The sequence below is a fragment of the Podarcis erhardii genome, assembly GCF_964252035.2.
Source record: "Podarcis erhardii genome assembly, chromosome: 4".
Lineage (NCBI taxonomy): Eukaryota > Metazoa > Chordata > Lepidosauria > Squamata > Lacertidae > Podarcis > Podarcis erhardii.
The window spans coordinates 11082008-11104309 of record NC_138508.1 but is presented as its reverse complement, the minus strand read 5'-3'; the positions used below and the strand labels follow the sequence as shown (position 1 = coordinate 11104309).

The 22302-nt window shown below is 47.1% G+C and overlaps 2 protein-coding genes and 1 long non-coding RNA gene across 6 annotated transcripts in view; 1 reads left to right on the top strand and 2 right to left on the bottom strand.

Annotated features, from left to right (window-relative positions):
* Window positions 1-18097, bottom strand: part of USP35 (ubiquitin specific peptidase 35) — a 46020-nt gene extending 27923 nt beyond the window's left edge. Inside the window, exons 1-2 of one of the 4 annotated variants that reach the window (XM_081860161.1) lie at window positions 8417-8575; window positions 6955-7096 (exon numbers count right to left, since the gene is read on the bottom strand). Coding sequence is in view for 1 of the 4 variants with exons in the window: in XM_081860158.1 (XP_081716284.1) it covers window positions 10646-10720 (75 nt within the window). In the remaining 3 variants the exon portion in view is untranslated. Of the gene's footprint in view, window positions 1-6954; window positions 7097-8416; window positions 8576-10645; window positions 10757-17700 lie in introns of those variants that run through there. The other 3 variants (XM_081860159.1, XM_081860158.1, XM_081860160.1) reach the window with 3 other exon arrangements.
* The window catches only part of LOC309341306, an 89133-nt gene that overhangs the window by 35666 nt on the left and 31165 nt on the right, over window positions 1-22302 (bottom strand). The window lies entirely within an intron of this gene.
* KCTD21 (potassium channel tetramerization domain containing 21) lies at window positions 9297-21367 on the top strand (the record flags this gene model as incomplete). The annotated part of the gene is given in 4 exon segments (XM_081860594.1): window positions 9297-9321; window positions 9324-9538; window positions 9541-9664; window positions 20087-21367. Coding segments are annotated over 4 exon segments (1176 nt in total). The 3' UTR covers window positions 20899-21367.

Below are 22302 nucleotides of genomic sequence, written 5' to 3'. Positions count from 1 at the left end.
AAGATCCCCACACAAGCAGGGAGTTGCCTGTATTTGATCAGGAAGTTTTTAATGTTTGACGTTTTATTACGTTTTTATACGTGTTGGAAGCCACCCAGAGTGGCTGGGGCAACGCAGCCAGATGGGCGGGGTATAAATAATAAAATTATTGCTGTCGTGTTTTACAGGGGAGATAATCCTCATTTGCAGCCTCCTTAACCCAGAAAATTGCGGGAGAAATGTGAGAAAACATGAGGCAGTATATCAGCATGCAGTCCTTTCCTGCTATTTTCTTTTTTTCTTTTTTCATTCTAGAACACAAAATTTTATCGATACAACTGCAAAAAGGAAAGAAAGCAAAAAAAAATACAAGCAAAAATAACAATAAACACAAAATCTTCTTGACAAAATAATAAAACAAAAATTGGTCTTAGAACTATAGACCCAACCTCCCGTCCATTCCTTATTTCATTTATGTATTACAGTACTTGTTGCCCATACACACTTTTATCATGATTGAACTAATTCTAGATATGTCTTAGGTCTCATATCTAACTTGAAACTATTACTGAAATTCTTCGAATGCTGCAACAGACTTTAAACGACTATAATTATATTGCAAATATACTTTAAAGACCTCCCATTTCGAAACAAATTCATGTTTTGGTTTACTTTTTATTTTTTCTGCTAGACCATCTACTTCCACATATTCAGTCAGCTTTTGAGTCCATTCTTGCTGTTTTCATGGGGGGGGGGGTCACTGAGGGAAGGGAGACACATACTTGCAGAAAGGATTGGGGATTAGTGACCTTGGCCAATGACGTCTGTTGCTATGTCACACCTGTGTCGCTCCACCTGCAAGCCAGGTTTTGAGCATCACGGATGATAAAGCTATCAATGGCTACGGGTCATGGTACCTACGTACTGCCTCCTCCAGGTTCAGAGGCGAAGTGCTTCTGAATACTAATACTAATAATTTATTATTTATACCCCGTCCAACTGACTGGGTTGCCGCAGCAACTCTTGGGTGGCTTCCGACAGAATATTAAAAACACGAAAAAACATCAAACATTAAAAACTTCCCTAAACAGGGCTGCCTTCAGATGTCTTCTAAAAGTCAGAGAGTTGTTTATTTCCCTGACATCTGATGGGAGGGCGTTCCACAGGCGGGCACCACTACCGAGAAGACCCTCTGCCTGGTTCCCTGTAACCTCACTTCTCGCAGTGAGGGAACCACCAGAAGGCCCTCAGAGCTGGACCTCAGTGTCCGGGCTGAACGATGGGGGTGGAGACGCTCCTTCAGGTCTACTGGGCCGAGGCCATTAATCAGAAAATGTGCATAGGATTGTTGATCTTCAGTTTTTGATTCAAATTATAACCTTCCTTCTAGGCACTGGCGGAGGAAGAGGAGTGCAGGCGCCACCACTGAGAAGACCCTGTGCCTGGTTCCATGTAACCTCACTTCTCACAGTGAGGGAACCGCCAGAAGGCCCTCGGAGCTGGACCTCAGTGTCTGGGCTGAACGATGGGGGTGGAGACGCTCCTTCAGGTCTACAGGGCCGAGGCCGTTTAGGGCTTTAAAGGTCAGCACCAACACTTCGACCTTACGGTCTTTCTCTTGTTGATGTACAATTATCCTCTTATTACTGCAAAGCTATTCAGACACATTCAGCCATGTTTATCCCTCCCCCCAAAAAAATTTTACTCATTTGAAAGGTTCGTAGGACACCTTCATGCCAAATGGCATTCAAGCTGGCTTAGTGACATTTCTTTAAAACACACACACAGCTATACAGAAGGCCTTCTCGGTGGTGGCGCCCGCCCTGTGGAACGCCCTCCCACCAGATGTCAAAGAGAGAAACAACTACCAGACTTTTAGAAGACATCCGAAGGCAGCCCTGTTCAGGGAAGCTTTTAATGTTTGATGTATTTCTGTATTTTAATATTTGGTTGGAAGCCGCCCAGAGTGGTTGGGGAAGCCCAGCCAGATGGATGGGGTATAAATATATTATTATTATTATTATTATTATTATTATTATTATTATTATTATTACAGTGGTACCTTGGGTTAAGAACTTAATTCATTCTGGAGGTCCGTTCTTAACCTGAAACTGTTCTTAACCTGAAGCACCACTTTAGCTAATGGGGCCTCCCACTGCCGCTGCGCCACTGCTGCACGATTTCTGTTCTCATCCTGAAGCAAAGTTCTTAACCCGAGGTAATATTTCTGGGTTAGCGGAGTCTGTAACCTGAAGCGTATGTAACCCGAAGTGTCTGTAACCTGAGGAATCACTGTATACAATTGGATCTACAGTAGTCTGGCAGATGTTTTGGACTATGGGTGGCTTCCTACTCAAGAGTAGGCCACACTGAAATTTCAGTGGGTTAAACTTAGTTGGGTTCCCCTTTCATTGCTGGGCTGATCAGAGTTGTGGTTTGAAACAGATGGAGGGTACAAAGTTGGGGATTAGGATCTCAGACAGCCTGGGTTTATGGGGGGGGGTGCCCATAAAATGAACACATGCACAATGACCCAGCAGCCTTGGAATAAAATACTTCTCTGTTTCAACTTTGCTCATCTTTATGGCCTGCCATTATCTCAGCCCAAGTATGCTGTTCCTTTAAGAAGAAAAACCAAATACAGTAAAATCAAAACATATCCTGAAGACAGAAGTGTTTGCTTGCTTCCTTGCTTACATAGTCAATTTTCTGCATGGGGTTGAGGTTGAGGGGGTGTGCGGGGAGAAGAGAGTCTTTTGCTAGCTTTTTCCACCCCCTTCCATTCTGCAGCAGCAAAGAAAAGAGCCAAGAGGAAATTTCAACGTGACCCTCCCTGTCCTTCAATCCTTTTCCAAAGCCACCTCCTGCTCTGCCAGCCAAGCTATTACATCACTGACTTTCTGCATCGTCGAGATTGCTGGGCAATCTGGACTCACTGAGAGAACTGGACTCCCAAGGGAATTATGGGCAGCGCTGCTGGCTTAAACCCTTGGGAACTTTGGGGTGCTGCAAAGGAGGAAGTGAGAAACAGTGTTCATCTCAAGGGCCACATTCCCTTTTGGGCAGCGTTTCGGGGGCCGCATGTCACTGCTGGGTGGGGCCAAAGGAGAAAGTGGGCAGGGCTACGAATGCGAATTCTGACACCGTTCAGTAGGCTCGCTTCTACACAAAATGAGATATGGGAGTCAAAAGCACAAGGTGGGGGAAAGGAATGGGGGATTGTCAAACACACTTCTATACACATTCAGACAACCAAGAAGCATCCTCAGAGTTCAAGGGGACATTCCAGTTGGGCAAAACCCCTTATGGAAGGTCGAAAGCAGGACTGGTGGCTCCAGAGGATGAGCCCTCAGGGACAGATGGTGAGGTCCAGAGTTTCCCCACCCCTGACCTTGCAAGTTGAAGGTGCAGCTATGCAGACATGTTGTCCTTTTTGCCTGGTCAACAATGGTTGCAAATCTGTGGGGTTTTTAGTGCCCTCTCAAGTGGCATGGTCTGGCCACTAAACCTTGGAAACCAGTGTGGGATCAATCAGTCTCATATAATCAAGATGCTTAACTCTAGTTAATGCATGAAGGGGTTAAGACCATAGAGTAAGCTGTCCTACCAGGCTTAGCTAGGTCACTCCTCCTACCAATCTCTTTGTTCCCTCTCTTCCACCATGTGAACCCTATCAGTAAGGGGGTCTAACCAAGATGTGCCAAGCTTAGATTGCATGGCTTAAGCAAGCCATCTTTGTTTTTCTATACAAATCATTTAGAAGCATTTACTATTTTACTGCCGGTCTTTTCTTGCTGCTGTATGGAAAAGCACATGAATCTGACCTTTGAAGAGTTTGTAAGTATACCATTTTTCAACTTGTCGAAAGTGTGGTCTCTTCCTATGCTAAGCGAAGTGGGGGACTTTGGAAGAAGGGAATATTTTAAAGGTTTCAACAGGCTATATTTCCACGCTTTACTTTGCTGCATGTTTTGTGATTTTGATTCTCTGCTGGGGTTCTCTCATCAAAGAGTACTTGCCCCGAACTCGTATCTCGGCATCCAGGAAATTCTATTTTTTATTATTATACCTAGCATTCCCCCCTTTAACCAACAAACAATTTAAACCAACAAACAGCACATCCCAGAGTGGCCATACATTTGCACTCCAAAAGAGGAAACATCTACAGTAGTCTGTGCTTTTCAAATGTGAAGCTTTGAAAGAAGGTTGCATCCAAAATTTATGATCAGGACTGTGGCATCACCATTTCCCCTAGGCCTTATCCTGTGCCACTAACTGCAAAATGATGCACAAAGCTTTCCCTTCATTACCTATCCTTGCCAAGAAAAGAAAAACCTTTATTAATTTCCTCTCTCTTAATACCCTAGTAGAGTGTATGGGTTGTTTGCGGAGGGGTAGTACCTCTGGTGGGGGGTACATTTTGCTCCTTCTGGGTAGTTTGTCCACCTTTGGTCCTCATCCTGAACATAGCTCTCACCTGTGGCTCCTAAAAGCTGTCAGTATGTGACAGCAGCCGCACTCTGGAATGGCTTCGACTGGCCAGCTAAACCAGGTCTCAAACCCTCATTGAGTTAGGGCAGGGGTCAGCAAACGTTTTCAGCAGGGGGCCAGTCCACTGTTCCTCAGACCTTGTGAGGGGCCAGACTATATTTTGAAAGAAAAAATGAACGAATCCCTATGCCCCACAAATAACCCAGAGATGAATTGTAAATAAAAGCACACATTCTACTCATGTAAAAACACCAGGCAGGCCCCACAAATAACCCAGAGATGCATTTTAAATACAGTGGTACCTCGGGTTACAGATGCTTCAGGTTACAGACTCCGCTAACCCAGAAATAGTACCTCGGGTTAAGAACTTTGCTTCAGGATGAGAACAGAAATTGCACGGAGGACCCATTAGCTAAAGTGGTACCTCAGGATAAGAATAGTTTCAGGTTAAGAACAGACCTCCAGAACGAATTAAGTTCTTAACCCGAGGTACCGCTGTAAAAGGACACATTCTACTCATGTAAAAACACGCCGATTCCCGGACCGTCCGCAGGCCGGATTTAGAAGGTGATTGGGCCGGATCAGGACCCCGGGCCTTTGTTTGCCTACCCATGAGTTAGGGGTTTCCCTTGCAAGCAAAGACAAGCTCCAGAGGATTGAGGAGGGAAGACCAATAGTGGTTGGGTCCAACGATCAAGAAAGCAATTTCTGCCTGTGCTGTAGAGAGAAGTGAAGGGCTTGTCAGCCTGGGAAGGGAGCCCATCTAGAAGAAGGAAAACTCTGGCCCTAAACCTCCACTGCCTTGTGGGATATCTCTGGGAGACTAAAAGGCTCAGGAGCAACTGCTGCACAAATTCAGAGTGGCGTTCCACAGGGCGGGTGCCACTACCGAGAAGGCCCTCTGCCTGGTTCCCTGTAACTTGGCTTCTTGCAGTGAGGGAACCGCCAGAAGGCCTTCAGAGCTGGACCTCAGCGTCCGGGCAGAAGGATGGGGATGGAGATGCTCCTTCAGGTATACTGAGCCAAGCCCATTTAGGTCTTTAAAGGTCAACACCAACACTTTGAATTGTGCTCGGAAACACGCATAGGACTGGACTGAAAGAATGCTTAACTCAAGACAGATCGTCCCATGCTTTCAGGATATTTTACTTCACATTCTGTACGATTTCGTTCCCATTACATTCCTTGACTACTGCCAACTTGTATTAAGGATTTTAATTTTTTTTAAATTAGCAGTCTTCACAAAATAAAGTTTTGCAAAAGGCAGACTCTTTCATAATAAGCAAAGGCAGAGACAAGGCGTTCCTGAAAAATGACACCCACTTCCTTTGGGAGAAAGGGCAGGATATAATTGTAATATACGAACAATAAATTAAAAATAAAAGCGATTTCATATCATAACTCTGAGACAAAGAAAGCACCCTAGATCCATTCCCTCCTTTGCATCCTAGAAGCAGTGGCGGACCTTCATGCTCCAGCACCGGAGGGGGGGGCAGGGGGGGCTGGTGCATTTCCTGGGGGCGTGGCATGCATCCTGGGGGCGTGACACGTGCCTGTGGAGTGGGGTGCCCAGTGCAGGGGGGCGGAGCCACGATAGCACCCCACCGGGATCGCACTGCCGGGGTTACTGCGCTCCCCCCACACCCCTCTTTCTCCACCAGTGCCTAGAAGGAAGGTTAGAATTTGAATCAAAAACTGAAGATCAACAATCCTGTTCACATTTTCTGATTAATGGCATTGGCCCAGTAGACCTGAAGGAGCGTCTCCGCCCCCATCGTTCAGCCCGGACACTGAGGTCCAGCTCTGAGGGCCTTCTGGCAGTTCCCTCACTGCAAAAATTGAGGTTACAGGGAACAAGGCAGAGGGCCTTCTCGGTGCTGGCGCCTGCCCTGTGGAACGCCCTCCCATCAGATGTCAAGGAAATAAACAACTGTCTGACTTTTAGAAGACATCTGAAGGCAGCCCTGTTTAGGGAAGTTTTTAATGTTTGATGTTTTATTGTGTTTTAAATATTTTGTTGGGAGCTGCCCAGAGTGGCTGGGGCAACCCAGTCAGATGGACAGGGTACAAATACAAGAAGAAAAAGATGATGATGATGATGATGATGATGATGATGAAGTAGTTAAGTCCCACAGTGGTGGGCTTTTCCCTCCCAAGCAAGTCTGCATATGATCACAAGTTTTTATTGCTACCATTTCTGAATAATCAATTTGCTTTGCCTCACAAAGCCATCATTTTCTTTCATCAAACAGACCTGCAAGAAATCTCTGCGGATTCCACAAACACAACAAATGAGAAGGAGTGAATATGGAACACTTGCACAACTTGAAATGAAAGGATTTTATACCATAATTATATGACACTTCTGGCGAAGAGAAAGTGTGTATCATAAAAAAAGAGGGCGAGTATTTTGTTCAGTATAAAGCTGAGTACCAGATCTCAGAAATACCATAACCGTCATGCTGAATCGGGTCAAAGTCCTACCACTCCCAGATTTATGTCTCCGGCAGTGTGCAGTCAAATGACTCAGAGAAGCCTACAAGTCAGGTATAATGAAAATGGCCAGTCTCAGTCTCTCTCTCTCTTACCCTGCTGGTGCCCAGTAATGACAGGTATACCGATGCCCCTATTTACAGAAACACAATTTTAGTTAATATAGTCAATGGCAGACCTAGCCTTCATGAAAGCACCCAAGTCATCTTAATAACAGCCATAACACCTATGCCAAGACAGTCAATAAGTTCAAAGTGTGGTGGCTTCTTTTCGTTGGCCTACACTCATCTTCCCCAACCTGGTGCTCTCCAGATGTTTGGGACTGCAGCTCCAAGCTGGAGGACGGCCAGTGAACTTAAGAACAGTGGCATAGCGTGGGTTGCTGGTGCCCGGGGCAAGCAAGACACCGATGGCACCAGAAGATACCCCCCACTCTAAGCCAAGCGGGGCCATGTCACACAACCCACCCACCAGTACAGGGAGGAGCCTGGCCAGCCCATGCAGGCCTTGGTGGGAGACTCATCCTGACACCCACGAAGAAGAGTGCTGGGCCGGGCTGCGCTGGGGTTGCCCACTGTTGGCTTGGGCTGCTCTGCTGCCTTTGCCGGGGTAGAGCGAGGATCCCCCAAAAGCTAGCGCCTGCACGGGGGCACCTGGTTGCACCCCCTCAGAATTTTGAACCCAGGGGCATGGCCCCCAGGACCTCCCCGCTCCCCTAAACCATGCCACTGCTTGATCAGACCAGTGGCCATCTAATCCAGCACCCTCACAGGAGACTTGACTTAGAGCTGGTGTTTGTACAGTGGTTAGTATCCCAGAGAGCTCCGGGTTCAAATCCCCACTCGTCACATAGCTCACTGGGGGACCTCGCGCCAATCACTCTCTCTGCCCGACCAACCCAAGAGATTATTGCAAGGATAAAACGTACAAGTGCACATCTATTTCTTATTGCATTGACATCCTGACTGTCCTTCAATTTGCTCAAGGCGACACGCACTTCCCAATTCACAACAACCTTGCCAGGTAGGTTAGACAGAGACTGGAATCCCAGTGAGCTTCAAGGCTGCATGGGGATTTGAACCCGTCTCCCACGTCCTAGTCTGACACACTAACCACTACTAAAGAACCTTTCACAATACTGTGCGCTCCTTAAAGAAATGGCAGAATGTAATAAATAATTGCATCTATTTACTGCACCACAACTGCACTTCTCTGATGGCTCTAATTCTGCAGCAGTTCTTATTACAGAAGTACGTGGCGGTGACAGAATGAAGAGAGCATAAATTTCAGTCTGAGTTAGCAACGAGGCAGCCTCACCACCGGCGTTCCCCCGGGACTTCTTCTTGCATCATGTCAAGAAGCCTGACAACTTTTTTGCTTTTGCCAAGGGTTTGTTCTGCTGCAGGAACAATCCTCCATCTTTCCACACTTGCTATTCCCTTCGCGGACTCACCTGTCTCGCCCAAACCTGACCACACGGTTACTTGGTTCACAAGAGGGCGGCAGCCCCAGGGGAAAGGACAAGTGACCGGAACAAAAAATCAAGAACTGGTGCTCCAAAATCGGTTCCCAAAACCACATCTCGGCCTTGAAAGAGATGAAGTTCCTGCATTGCAGAGCAGCACTGAGCATGTGCAGAGTGCATCTTAAGCAGCTAGGAGACAACACAGAAAGAGCGCAGCTGCATTAACCCAAAGATCGATGGTCACTTTCCCTGCCGGACCCCTCCGGAAAGACCACAAAGTGGGGGCAACAGGGCAACTGCCCTCTTCTGTTATTTGCCACCCAGCCTCAAGCACTCAGGGGTATACTGCCGCTAAACATGGCTAGCAGAGCCGCATCTAACCTCCATGAATTCAGCTGTGATCCCTGCATTGCGCGGGGTTGGTCTAGATGACCCGTCGGCTCCCTTTCCAACTCTACGAAGAAAGAGGGGTCAAAAAGAGGGGTTCGCACGAAGGACCAGATGGGGCCACCCTGCGCCCATTTCCCTGGCAGCAATTTCCCCTCCCGCTTGCAAAACCCAGCGGCGCTTCATCGCAGGGGAACCTTCCGCACTGCACGCGCGCGTTACCATTGCGCAAAACAGGGATGCAAGCAAGCGAGGAAGGGAGGGAGGCGGCCGTTCACTTACTTCTCTCTCCAGGTGCTGAAGACGCCTTTGCAAATAATAATAATAATAATAATAGCAACGCCCCACTTTTCCTCCAGCGCCCCGCTTGCAAAAAAACCAACCAACCCAGATTTGGTGGTGCAGAGGGAAAGCGCCCCAGGAGCTGCTTTGCTGCAGCCGGCGCGCATCACCAGGGAACCACCTCCGGCTGCTTTCGGAGATGGGCTCGCTCTGTGGGTTTGTTTTTCTCCCCCCTCCCTCCCCCCGAGTCACAATTCCAGGGCTGCGTCCCCTTTAACACCAGCTGATCGCCGGCCGCCTTTGCCCCGGAGCCAGCTGGGAGTTGTAGTCCCGTCCCCGGCCCGCGGCGCTGGCACCGGAGGCGCCCAGGAAATACAGTTCCCACGGAGCATTGCGGCCGGCTGGGGTTTCCCTTCGTCTCCTAGGCAGGGCAGATCCACCTCTCTCTCTCTTCCCCCCCTCCCCAGTCCACCCAAGCTTTCCCATCGTGTTTTTTTCCTCTCTCTCCCCTTCCCCACCCCAAAGAAGCATCTGCGACAGCGGTCCAGCAGGTGGGCAGCGCGACAGGTAAGTGATGCGAAAGATCCAGGTGCGCAAAAGAGGGCGGAGGATGCAGGGGGGAAGCCCTCCAATGAATGGGATGCTGGCTGGTCGCAGGAGAGATCAACAGAGGGATCCCAAAGGCTGGGCCCCTCAGATGCATGCCTTTGGCTCAAGGTTCATGATACACCTTGATGGGGTTTTTGGTTTGTTTGTTTGTTTGGGGAGGGGGGGGGCTTTAAAACCCAGCTGGCTCAGAAGTCACATTTCTAATGAAAACTGTTGGAAAGTTCCTCTGGCGCTAGGGAAAGGAGAGCTGCATCTGTTGAGTTTTCGCCTGTCAGGCAGTTAAAGGTGACAAGGTAGCAGACGTGTGCCAGGTCCTTTTCCGGTTTGACACTGTCCTTCTACTTTGGTACCCAAAGGTGCTCCCAAGCCGACCGTGTATACACGCTTACATAAACTGTTGATATCAAGGCAACATGTCCTTATCTAAACGTCTTCCAACATTATGTACAAGTTTGTAAACCGCTCTTAAATTATACAGAGCAACAAGGCCCCTACACAACAGTAAAAGGTATATTCGTATTATTTCCCCCACCGTAAGTTATCTTACAATAGTCAGTAAAAGGACCCAGCTCTATTACAAAGTCTGCTGACATCCCATAATCTTAAAACCTCGTTGTTTTTAGACTTTGTGCTGTCTGATCATTTTTTTTATTCAATCTCTGCATGCAAATGCCTTTACTTTTCTCCAGGTCTTTGCAGTACTTATTTCTGCTCTAAGTTACTGAGATTGTTCAGATGTGTGTTTGCGTAGAGACATAAACATATACCATTTATAACCTAGACTCTCTTCTTTCTTTTTTACTCATTATAGGGAGTTTTGATAGTCCAGTGGCTAAAGAGATGGCCTTGGAAGTTTGAAACACAATTTTATGCCATAGCTTTAGCTGTGAAGGTGACCGGGGGCTTTGGGGTCAGTCACTATTTTTCTGCCTAGCCTACCTCGCAAAGTTGTTGTTGCATGAAAATGCCATCTGTTTTGGAGGAGAGGCAGGCAGGCAGGCATGAATGAGACATAAATATACCCTCTGCAGTAGGCCATATTATTTCTGTTTTGGAGAAGGGAAACCATGTTTAAAAATTGCCCAGAGCCTCTCAGCAATTTCCATTGTCGAGTTGGGACTGAGATCCAGGTCTCTCATTCCGCTCACAACACCATCCTAACTCTAGGGAGAGGCCAGCTCATTTGTACAACACCTGTCTCACATGCAGAAGGCCCTAGGCATCTCCTGTTTTGAAAAAGGAATTGGATAACAGGTAATGTGAAAGAACCTTTTCACACGTACTACTGTCAAGTCAGATGTCTCCCATCTTATATTTGTGCAGCTGGTTACTCCTGCCTAAGTTTAGAACAGGCACCCTCAACCTTTGGCCCTCCAGATGTTTTGGACTACAATTCCCATCATCCCTGACCACTGGTCCTGTTAGCTAGGGATCATGGGAGTTGTAGGCCAAAACATCTGGAGGGATGCAGGTTGGGGATGCCAAAGTTTAGAACCTTAGATTTGTCCCTACTGAAATGCATTTTGTTACTAAGTTTTGGCCTAGTTCACCAATCTTTTCAGGGCATCTTGAATTCAAATTCTGTCTTCTGCGGTGTCATCTGCCAATTGGAAGAGCATCCCCTCAATTCCTGCTTCCAAGTCATTTATAAAGCCGTTGAACAACAACGGGCCCTGGACAAAACACAGCAGCACCTCCATTTGTCACTTTTTCCAGGATGATATGAGGAACCATTAGCGAGCGGTCTTTGGGTTTGGTCAGTAAATCAACTACAAATCAACCTAACAGTTACCTCGTCCAGCCCATATTTTACCAGCTTTAACACGAGTATATCATGGAGGACTTTGTCAAGGTCTGAAATCAAGATACACTATGTCCACAGCATTCCCCTGATCCACCAAGCTTGTATCTCTATCAAAGCTTGTAACTCTATCTTCTGGCATGACTTGTTTTTGAGAAACCCATGCTGGGTCTTAGTAATCAAGGCATCCTTTTATAAGTGCTCACAGACCGACCGACCATTCAATTATCTGTTCTAGGACTTCTCCTAGTATCGACGTCAAGCTGATCTCTCACTAGTTATCAGGATCAACACTGGCCTATCTCTAGTCTCTAGTCTGCAGAAACCTCACCTGTTCTCCAATAATTCTCGAAGATTGTAAACAGAGGCTCTGAGATTATATCCGCAAGTTCCTTTAGTACCCTTGGGTGCAGCTTGGGTGGAGATTTGAATTTTTTAGTAGTATGTTCCCTTCCCTCTTTCACCCAATAGTATTTCTCTGTCTTCTCCATGCAGAGGACCTACTGCTTGCTTGTTCTTCCTCTTGCTTTGAACCTATCCGAAGAAACATCATCATCATTATTATTATTATTTGAAAGTTTGAGCTCATTCTGAGCTTTAGCCCGCCTGACCTTCTCCCTGCGACTGTTTGCTGTTTTCATAGTAGTACAATGAAGTCAGACGTGAGTGGCGCTGTGGGTTAAACCACAGAGCCTAGGGCTTGCCGATCAGAAGGTCGGTGGTTCGAATCCCCGCGACGGGGTGAGCTCCCGTTGCTCGGTTCCTGCTCCTGCCAACCTAGCAGTTCGAAAGCATGTCAAGGTGCAAGTAGATAAATAGGTACCGCTCCGGCGGGAAGGTAAACGGTGTTTCTGTGCGCTGCTCTGGTTCACCAGAAGCAGCTTAGTCATGCTGGCCACATGACCCGGAAGCTGTACGCCGGCTTCCTCGGCCTATACAGCGAGATGAGCGCCGGTCACGACTGGACCTAATGGTCAGGGGTCCCTTTACCTTTACCTTTACAATGAAGTCATAAATGCACTTCTGTGAGGACGGAATTTCATAGTTTAGGGGCCGCCACAGAGAAGACCCTGTCCCTTGCTACACCCACTACCACCACCTCGATCCTGCAAGGGCAGCAAAATTACCAAGAGGATTCTCTCTGCAGATCATAACACACAAGAGGATCTGTAGGGAAGGAGAAGGCCTTTCAGATATTTGGAGCTTAAGTCATTTAGAACTTTTAAACACTAATGGGATACTGCCAGGTTACATGTTACAGGTGAGGGTAAAGATGCTCTGTCTGAGACGATGAAGCGATGTTCCTAGTCAGAGTAGGAAATAGTAGCTAATGGGCAAATAGTCTGACAACTTCTTCTATCTTAGGGAGAAAGAGGGATGCGATACCTTCTGGCAGATCTGTTTCGATATGACTTTTGTCTGCTGGGTCCACATTAGAATTTCTTCTAAATGCGAAGTTGTTGAAAGCCAAGATAATCGCAAGACCTGAGCTGCACGCAAAGCCTTTTGCAGGACCTCAGCTCCTTGGGAAGATGAATGTAGCTAGATCAGGCTTGTTTGAGGCTGCTGTTGTTTAGTCGTTTAGTCGTGTCTGACTCTTTGTGACCCCCTGGACCAGAGCACGCCAGGCACTCCTGCCTTCCACTGCCTAACGCAGCTTGGTCAAACTCATGCTGATAGCTTCAAGAACAGGACCTTTGTCGGCAAGGTGATGTCTCTACTTTTTAAGATGCTGTCTAGGTTTGTCATTGCTTTTCTCCCAAGAAGCAGGCGTCTTTTAATTTTGTGACTGCTGTCACCATCTGCAGTGATCATGGAGCCCAAGAAAGTAAAATCTCTCACTGCCTCCATTTCTTCCCCTTCTATTTGCCAGGAGGTGATGGGCCCAGTGACCATGATCTTCGTTTTTTTGATGTTGAGCTTCAGACCATATTTTGCGCTCTCCTCTTTCACCCTCAATAAAAGGTTATTTAATTCCTCCTCACTTTCTGCCCTCATGGTTGTGTCACCTGCATATCTGAGGTTGTTGATATTTCTTCTGGCAATCTTAATTCTGGCTAAGGATTCATCCCACCCAGCCTTTCGCATGATGAATTCTGCATATAAGTTAAATAAGCAGGGAGACAATATACAGCCTTGTCGTACTCCTTTCCCAATTTTGAACCAATCAGTTGTTCCACATTCAGTTCTAACTGTAGCTTCTTGTCCCATGTAGATATTTCTTGTTAGAGGCAAGGTAAAATTAAATTAAGGTTGCAACGATCTCTGCACTTAATTGAGAGTAAGCTTGGCTGAATTCACGGAAACTTCCTTCTGAGTAATCATGATTGGGATCGGGCCAGGGGGCAGACCCTGATGGCTGAACCAGTTTTTTAGTTTTTGTGTCTGAAGGCAGACGGCAAGCCAGAATTGGTAAATCATCTGTTAATACACGGCTGGTTCCTTTTATCTAAGAGCACCAACCTGGATTACCTATGATCTTATCTTTAAAGGTAGGACTGGTTTTAAGGGATTAAAGGTATAACGAGATGGGGCCAAAAATATCAGACAGGATATGTGCAAATATACCTTGATTAACTGCGCCTTGCCTTACGATACAACCCCAAAGATAAACATGGAAGATATTTTGGAAGGAAGGTTTTTTTTAGGGTGGGTTTTAAAGTGTGGTTGAGGCTGTGGTGGCCTTAATGTTGCTTATGTATTTACATGTCTAACCCTCTTTTGTACACCCCAGGGCTCAGGGGGAACTTACATCAACGTCTGTAGGTTGTTATTGCAGGTGGCACTTCTGTAACAAGGCTTTTGACAATTTGACATCCTCCAGATATATTGGACTGCAACTACAACTCCCATCAGCACCAGACACCATGGCCAGTGGTGGTGTCAGGGATGCTGGGAGTCAGTCCAGCAATATCTGGAGTGCCGCAGGTTACTCACCTGGTCTGCACTGACTGACAATGACTCCAGGGATTTCTGAACATAAGAATATACAGTCGCACCTTGTTTTTCGAGCAGTTAGTTCTCGAACGTTTTGACTCCCAAACCCTGCAAACCCAGAAGTGAGTGTTCTGGTTTGCAAACTATTTTTGGAAGCCAAATATCCGATGCGGCTTCTGATTGGCTACAGGAGCTTCCTGCAGCCAATCAGAAGTTGCGCTTTCGTTTCCGAATGTTTTGGAAGTTGAATGGACTTCCAGAATGGATTCCGTTCGACTTCCAAGGGACGACTGTAGTAAGAGTCTTCTGTATCCAGCCATTCACCCTTACCCTCCAACATTGTCGTCTTCTTCTTCTTCTTCTTCTTCTTCTTCTTCTTCGTCTTCTTCTTCTAAACCTCACCCATCTGACTTGGTTGCCCCAGCCACTCTGGGTGGCTTCCAACATATATAAAAACATACTAAAATGTTAAACTTCAGATAACTATATGCATACAAGTCTCATTCCTTTTTCACTGAGCTATGGCTCTTTCATAGCTTTTCCTATGTAGACAGGCACAAAATCGTCCACCAAGTTAGCCGTCACTCCACACAGAGGTGTATCCTTGCTTCAGGTTAAATATACAACGACTCTGACCAGTTGTTTGACATTTTTTCAAGGTCAGTTAAGCCCCTGCTTTGCAGATAGTTATTTTAAAAACAAAGGGGGTGGAATTTGCGCAGGAGCAAAAGTTCATCAACGCAGCCACTTGTTTCAAAGCTGGGCCGTCGGGTCGGACCACAAGCGCAGAGCAGGTCAAGGAAGCAAATATCCACATAGGACTCAAAGGTCCTTCACCAGCGACTTTTGACTCATATGCACACCAACATTCTTCACCCAAGGAGGCCAGTTTCCTACCTGTGATTCAGTTTTCCTCCAGGTATTATGTAGGCCTCAAGTCAGGGATGGCTAAACTTCAGTATACCTGAAGGAGCATCTCCACCCCCATCGTTCAGCCTGGACACTGAGGTCCAGCGCCGAGGGCCTTCTGGCAGTTCCCTCACTGCGAGAAGTGAAGCCATAGGGAACCAGGCAGAGGGCCTTCTCGGTAGTGGCGCCCGCCCTGTGGAACGCCCTCCCACCAGATGCCAAGGAGATAAACATCTGCAGTCATACCTCGGGTTACAGATGCTTCAGGTTTTGTTTTTTCAGGCTACAGACGTGCCAAAACCCGGAAGTACCGGAACGGGTTACTTCCGGGTTTCGGCGGTCACGCATGTGCAGAAGTGCAATATCGTGCTTTGCGCGTGCGCAGAAGTGCCGAATTGCAATCTGCACGTGCGCAGATGCGGTGCTGCAGGTTACAAATGCTGCAGGTTGCGAACGTGCCTCCCGCACAGATCACGTTCACAACCCGAGCATCTACTGTACCTGACTTTTAGAAGACATCTGAAGACAGCCCTGTATTGTGAAGTTTTTAAACGTTTGACGTTTTATTATGTTTTTATATTTTTCTGGAAGCTGCCCAGAGTGGCTGGGAAACCCAGCCAGATGGGCGGGATATTATTATTATTACAGTGGTACCATAGTTCTTGAACTATGGTTCATGATAGCCATGTTCAAATATATAAAAGGATGTCACATAGAGGAGGGAGAAAGGTTGTTTTCTGCTGCTCCAGAGAAGCGGACACAGAGCAATGGTTCCAAACTACAAGAAAGAAGATTCCACCTAAACATTAGGAAGATCTTCCTGACAGTAAGAGCTGTTTGACAGTGGAATTTGCTGCCAAGGAATGTGGTGGAGTCTCCTTCTTTGGAGGTCTTTAAGCAGAGGCTTGACAACCATATGTCAGGAGTGCTCTGATGGTGTTTCCTGCTTGGCAGGGGGTTGGACTCAATGGCCCTTGTGGTCTCTTCCAACTATAGGATTCTATGATTCTATGATTCAATGAACTTAATCTGTTCCGGGAGTCTGTCCGACACTTGAAACCATTTGAAAACCAAGGCGCGGCTTCCGATTGGGTGCTCCTGCACCCAAGCAGAAGCCGCATCAGACGTTTGGCTTCCAAAAATCATTCACAAACCGGAACATTTATTTTCTGGTTTGCGGCATTCCGGAGCTGATTTGTTTGACAACTAAGCCGCTCAGGAACCAAGGTTCCACTGTATATGCCTCTTAATTATGCACCAGCATAATGGCATTTTGTCCCCTTGGCAATGGGCACCTATTATTTTGCGCTTCAGAGGCTTAACAACAACAACTCAGGTCGTCTCCAGCTGAATTGTTGTTTATCAGTTTACGGCTGATACAACGTACAACGAAGGGTTTTTGTTATTATGATTTCTAATTTTCTTCGATGATTGGTCCTACATATTTTTACATGCCTTTCCTCGCCACTTAGATGCTTTCCTTTGAGCAGTATACGCATTTTTCACATTGTTTTATTTATTTGTTATTTGTTCATTTATTAATCGCTTCCTCTAAAACATTTAGAAGCAATTTAACAATAAAAGCATAAACAAAGCAAAAATCAGACCCAGCTTCCTGACTTCCCATAAGAGGCATCTATCTGTTTGGTCACTGTGAGAATTAGATGGTGGAATACCTTCTTAGGAATATATGGCTGACCACTATTGGACTTAGGACACAGCTACATTAGTTTTTGGGACGCGGATGGCGCTGTGGGTTAAACCACAGAGCCTAGGGCTTGCCGATCAGAAGGTCGGCGGTTCAAATCCCTGTGACGGAGTGAGCTCCCGTTGCTCAGTCCCTGCTCCTGCCAACCTAGCAGTTCGAAAGCACCTTAAAGTGCAAGTAGATAAATAGGTACCACTCCAGTGGGAAGGTAAACGGCGTTTCCGTGCGCTGCTCTGGTTCGCCAGAAGCGGCTTAGTCATGCTGGCCACATGACCTGTACAACGGCTCCCTCGGCCCATAAAGCGAGATGAGCGCCGCAACCCCAGAGTCAGTCACAACTGGACCTAATGGTCACGGGCCCCTTTACCTTTTACATTAGTTTTAAATGTGTTATAACACCATGACACCAGATGGCACTGTAGAGTTCGATCCTTCGCTAATGTGATTTCCCATTATGATCTGTGCAATGTGTTTTCCCAAAACGTTTTTTTTTTTAATGTGTCTAGATCCAGCCTTAGAATGCAGACGGAAATTGCTCATCCAGCAAAACAATTCTTGCATTTCTTATCCCTCATGTTTCCCTTGACACCCTAATTGGCTTACTCCCTCCAAGATCACTCTTTGCCCAAGTGGTCTTACCTCACGGATAGGTCGGTGAAATGGTCTTTCCAGCCTCAGATCTCACCTGACACAGTGAAAAAAGAGTCGTGAGGAAAGGCCCATCCACGCAGCCAACTGTTATTCTTCTCTTCCATAACATGCAAGGGTTCAGCACACCGTGTCATAATGGATTGAAGAGGGCCTGAAAGTTCTGACTCCTAACACACCTTTCCGTAACCTGATACAGTGATGCCTTGGTTCACAAACTTAATCCGTTCCAAAACCAAGGCGCGCTTTCCCATAGAAAGTAATGCAAAACGGATTAATCCGTTCCAGACTTTTAAAAACAACCCCTAAAACAGCAATTCAACATGAATTTTACTAACGAGACCATTGATCCATAAAATGAAAGCAATAATCAATGTGCTGTACTATAAAATAAATAAGTCAGTATTGTAGATGATTAAAAAAAAAAATCTTCCCTGCACTGATGATAGTCATTGTTTGGATGGGGGGCTTTTATGCATTCCCCAGTCACACAATCAATCAATCAATCAATCAGTAGCTGAACTGGGTTCCACACAGTCACAAAAACAGATTAACTGAAAAAGCCTCAAAAACAAAAACACAAAATACATAGCAAAAACAAAAGCACTAAACTTAATCCCTTCCGAAATGTTCAAAAACCAAGGCGCAGCTTCTGATTGGTGCAGCCGCCCCTGAAACAATAGCCGACAGCCACATCGGACGTTAGTCTTTCGAAAAACGTTAGAAAACCGGAACACTTACTTCCTGGTTTTTGGTGTTTGAGAACCAAGGCATTTGAGAACCAAGGCCCCTAAGTAGGGTCCTCAGATTGTCATTGTACTCCAACACCCATCAGATCAGTCCCAGCCAAGAAGGGGTGATGGGAGTTTCGTTAGCAAATTTCTCTTCCTTTCTTCCTGACATGTATACCCCACAAGAGCTCAAGGCGGCACACGTAGTTTTCATTCCTCTGTTTCATCCTCACAATAACCCTGTGAGTGAGGATTTGAACGCAGGTCTCCCAAGTCCTAGTGTGACTTTCTAACTACGCTGGCTTTGTGCCGATTAATAAATTAGCAGACGTTGTAAAGGTACCTTGTCTCCAAATGGTATCTGCTCTCGGCAGAAGACCTAGTGGTAGACTTGAGTGCAGCTTCTTGAATTTACAGCCCTGAGATTTCCAACGGGGAAATTGTCGTTGACTTTGAGGCAAACTGGCGTTCCAGGCTGATGACCAGTTACTACGGGTCTCCATTTCCCTGTACCCAAGAACTCATTCACACAAATTCATACCATCAGATGATTTCCTCTTCACTGCGTTACTCAGAAGTTGGAAGCCTGATGACATCTGAACGTGCAAAGTAGCTATGCTGAAAAGTGTTGTTTTCTGGAGACGTAGAAGTTCTACCTGTAAGAGTTTTGTTCTCACTTGCAAGCCGACGCTGAAAGCTGCAGTTACGATCTTGCACTTGGGAACCAAATACCTAGAAAGTGGGTCCTCAGGTTGTTTGACAGTGGAACGGTCTCCCTCAAGAGGTGATGATCTTTCCTTCCTTGGGAGGTTTTTAAGCAGAGGTTGGGTGGGCATCTGTCCTCGATGCTTTAGCTGAGATTCCCAACTCTACAATTCTATGATTCCATAATGCAACCTTCTAGGTGCTAATACAGGTGTGCGAAGCCCTAATCAGCTTCTAAAATAAGAAGAGTTCGGATTTGATATCCCGCTTTATCACTACCCTAAGGAGTCTCAAAGTGGCTAACATTCTCCTTTCCCCCACAACAAACACTCTGTGAGGTGAGTGAGGCTGAGAGACTTCACAGAAATGTGACTAGCCCAGGGTCACCCAGCAGCTGCATGTGGAGGAGCGGAGAAGCGAACCCGGTTCACCAGATTACGAGTCCACCGCTCTTAACCACCACACCACACTCGGTCTCAAAAGATCATCTCACCCCTTACATACCCAACTAGTTATTGTGCTCTGCAGGAGAAGACTTCCTGCTGATACTGTCAGGGACTGGCTGGAGACTGAGGAGTGGTGGCTAGCGAAACTGAGGAGTGGGGCGCTGGGGAAAAGGGGATTAGAAGCTGAAGGAAGAAGGGATCTGGGAGAGCCTGTAACAGCCAGGAGACAAGAGTCAGGCAGGATCAGCTGAAGGGTTGGAGAGTGAAGACCAGGTCAAGGAGGACAAGAGGGATGGGTCCTTCTGGTGGAGAGTCAAGGGCTTTCACACCACCTTCTCATCCTCATGTTCCTTCACCTTTCCTGCTCCACCAGAAGAGGGTTGAAGAGGGAGGGAAAGAAGAATTTTAATGCACTCGAGTTTCTCCCCCTCCAAAAAACCCCCACCCCTAAACGATGCATGTGCTAATGTCTGATACTCATTCCTTCCATCCCAGATCTGCTCCGGACGTCCCTTCCTCCCACCATGTCAGAGCCTATAACGCTAAACGTTGGTGGGAAGCTGTACACAACATCCCTGTCCACCTTGACCAGCTTCCCAGACTCCATGCTGGGTGCTATGTTCAGTGGCAACCTGCCAACCAAGAGGGACAGCCAAGGCAACTGCTTCATCGACCGGGACGGCAAGGTTTTCCGCTACATCCTCAACTTCCTGAGAACCTCCCACCTGGACCTCCCAGAGGACTTCCAAGAAATGGGCCTGCTCCGCCGAGAAGCAGATTTCTACCAGGTCCAGCCGCTGATCGAGGCCTTGCAAGAGAAGGAGGTGGAGCTCTCTAGGGCGGAGAAGAACGCCATGCTCAACATCAGCTTGGACCAGAGGACTCAGACGGTTCACTTCACTGTCCGGGAAGCTCCCCAGATCTACAGCTTGTCCTCTTCCAACATGGAGGTGTTCAACGCTCACATCTTCAGCACCTCCAGTTTGTTCCTCAAACTTCTGGGCTCCAAGCTCTACTACTGTTTCAACGGCAACCTGTCCTCGATCTCCAGCTACCTGCAGGATCCCTACCACGTGACCTTGGATTGGGTTGCCAGCGTGGAAGGGCTGCCGGAAGAGGAGTACACCAGGCAGAACTTAAAGAGGTTGTGGGTCCTGCCAGCCAAGAAGCAGATCAACAGTTTCCAGGTGTTTGTAGAGGAGGTACTGAAAATCGCCATGAGCGATGGCTTCTGCGTCGACTCCTCTCACCCGCACGCCTCGGATTTTATGAACAATAAAATTATCCGGCTAATACGGTACAAGTAGGCAGGGCCTCTTCGCCCCCCTTTCCACTACACATAGCAACGATGCGCTGAGGTTCGTGTCTGGACACAGGTGTCCTTTTCCGAGCCCGCTTCACAAATCGTGCGCCAATAACCAGAATTACGAAGCTAGATTTCTGCTTAACAGACTAACCAGTGTATGTCGAAACTCCAGATTAGGGATGTGTGACAGATTGGTTTGTGGGCCAGGTGGTAGCAGGGACTGAGGAAGATCTCTGGTTCCGTGTCAACCAATTGCCTTTCTTCTAAGATGCATCATCGGAAAGGGATGAGTCTCTTCCTATGGGCACCGGCAATGACATCAGCACTGGGGGCATTATGTACTGCCCTTGTTTGCCCCCCTTGCATGTTCGATGCTATATTGTGCCCGGTGAGGAAGAGGCAGAAAGGGCGAGGGAGGGGGAATGTTGATGGATAAATCTGTTTCCCAAACGGCACAATGCCAGAATGAAGCTGTTCATCCCTTATCTGTGGGGTTGACAGGGCAAAATAGCAATATTGAACTGTTTACACAGAGACTGGGAGTTGTGAAGAGATCCCACATTTTGTTTAATGACGGGTGACTCATCATTTTAACCTCTCTGCCTCATTTTTCCCACTGGGAAGAGACTTGTGCAATCTTAACTTACTATAAAGGGCAGCCGAGCGGCTAAAGGCGGTTAAGGATGTCTGTGTTTGTGCAAGAGCTGGAGGATTCGGGGCGAGAGAGACTTTCTGACCCGAGCAGGGCATGATAGCCATTGGAGTTGATTCCCTCCTCAGTCACATCACAACGTCTCTGGCACGTAGATAGGAAATTGCCCAAGTTTCCCCAGTGCAGCAGTTTGCCTCCATGCTGTCGCTCTTTCCTTTAATGTGATTGGCCAGTTGTAAGATTCAAACGGTCTGAAGAGGCGGCCTCCGGGATATTTGGGTCTTTTGCCTGTGGTACAAAATGGAGCATGGCTTCATGGTACTAGGCTATTGGGGGGTATCTGTCTCTGCTAGCTGGCTGCTAGGTAGAAGGTTCTGCATGCAGAAGGTTCCAGGTTCAGTCCCCAGCATCTGCAGATAGGACTGGGAATATCCCCAGCTGAAGTGCCACTGCTGGTATGTGTGGATGATACCGCGCTAGGGAAACAAATGGTCTTGGTAAAACGCCAGCTTCCTATGACCCTGTTTGTTCCAAAGGAGAAAGGAAGCATCTGAAAACTGCCTAGTGTCTATGTGGAGAGTGCAGCTAACAGGCACTAGACAAATGCAACATCATGGAATCATAGAATTGCAGAGTTGGAAGGGACTATGTGGGTCATCTAGTCCAACCCCCAACTGTGGGGCTCAAACCCATAATCCTGAGATTAAGAGCTACATGGCTCAGGGCTGAGCTACATGGCTTAGGGCCACGATA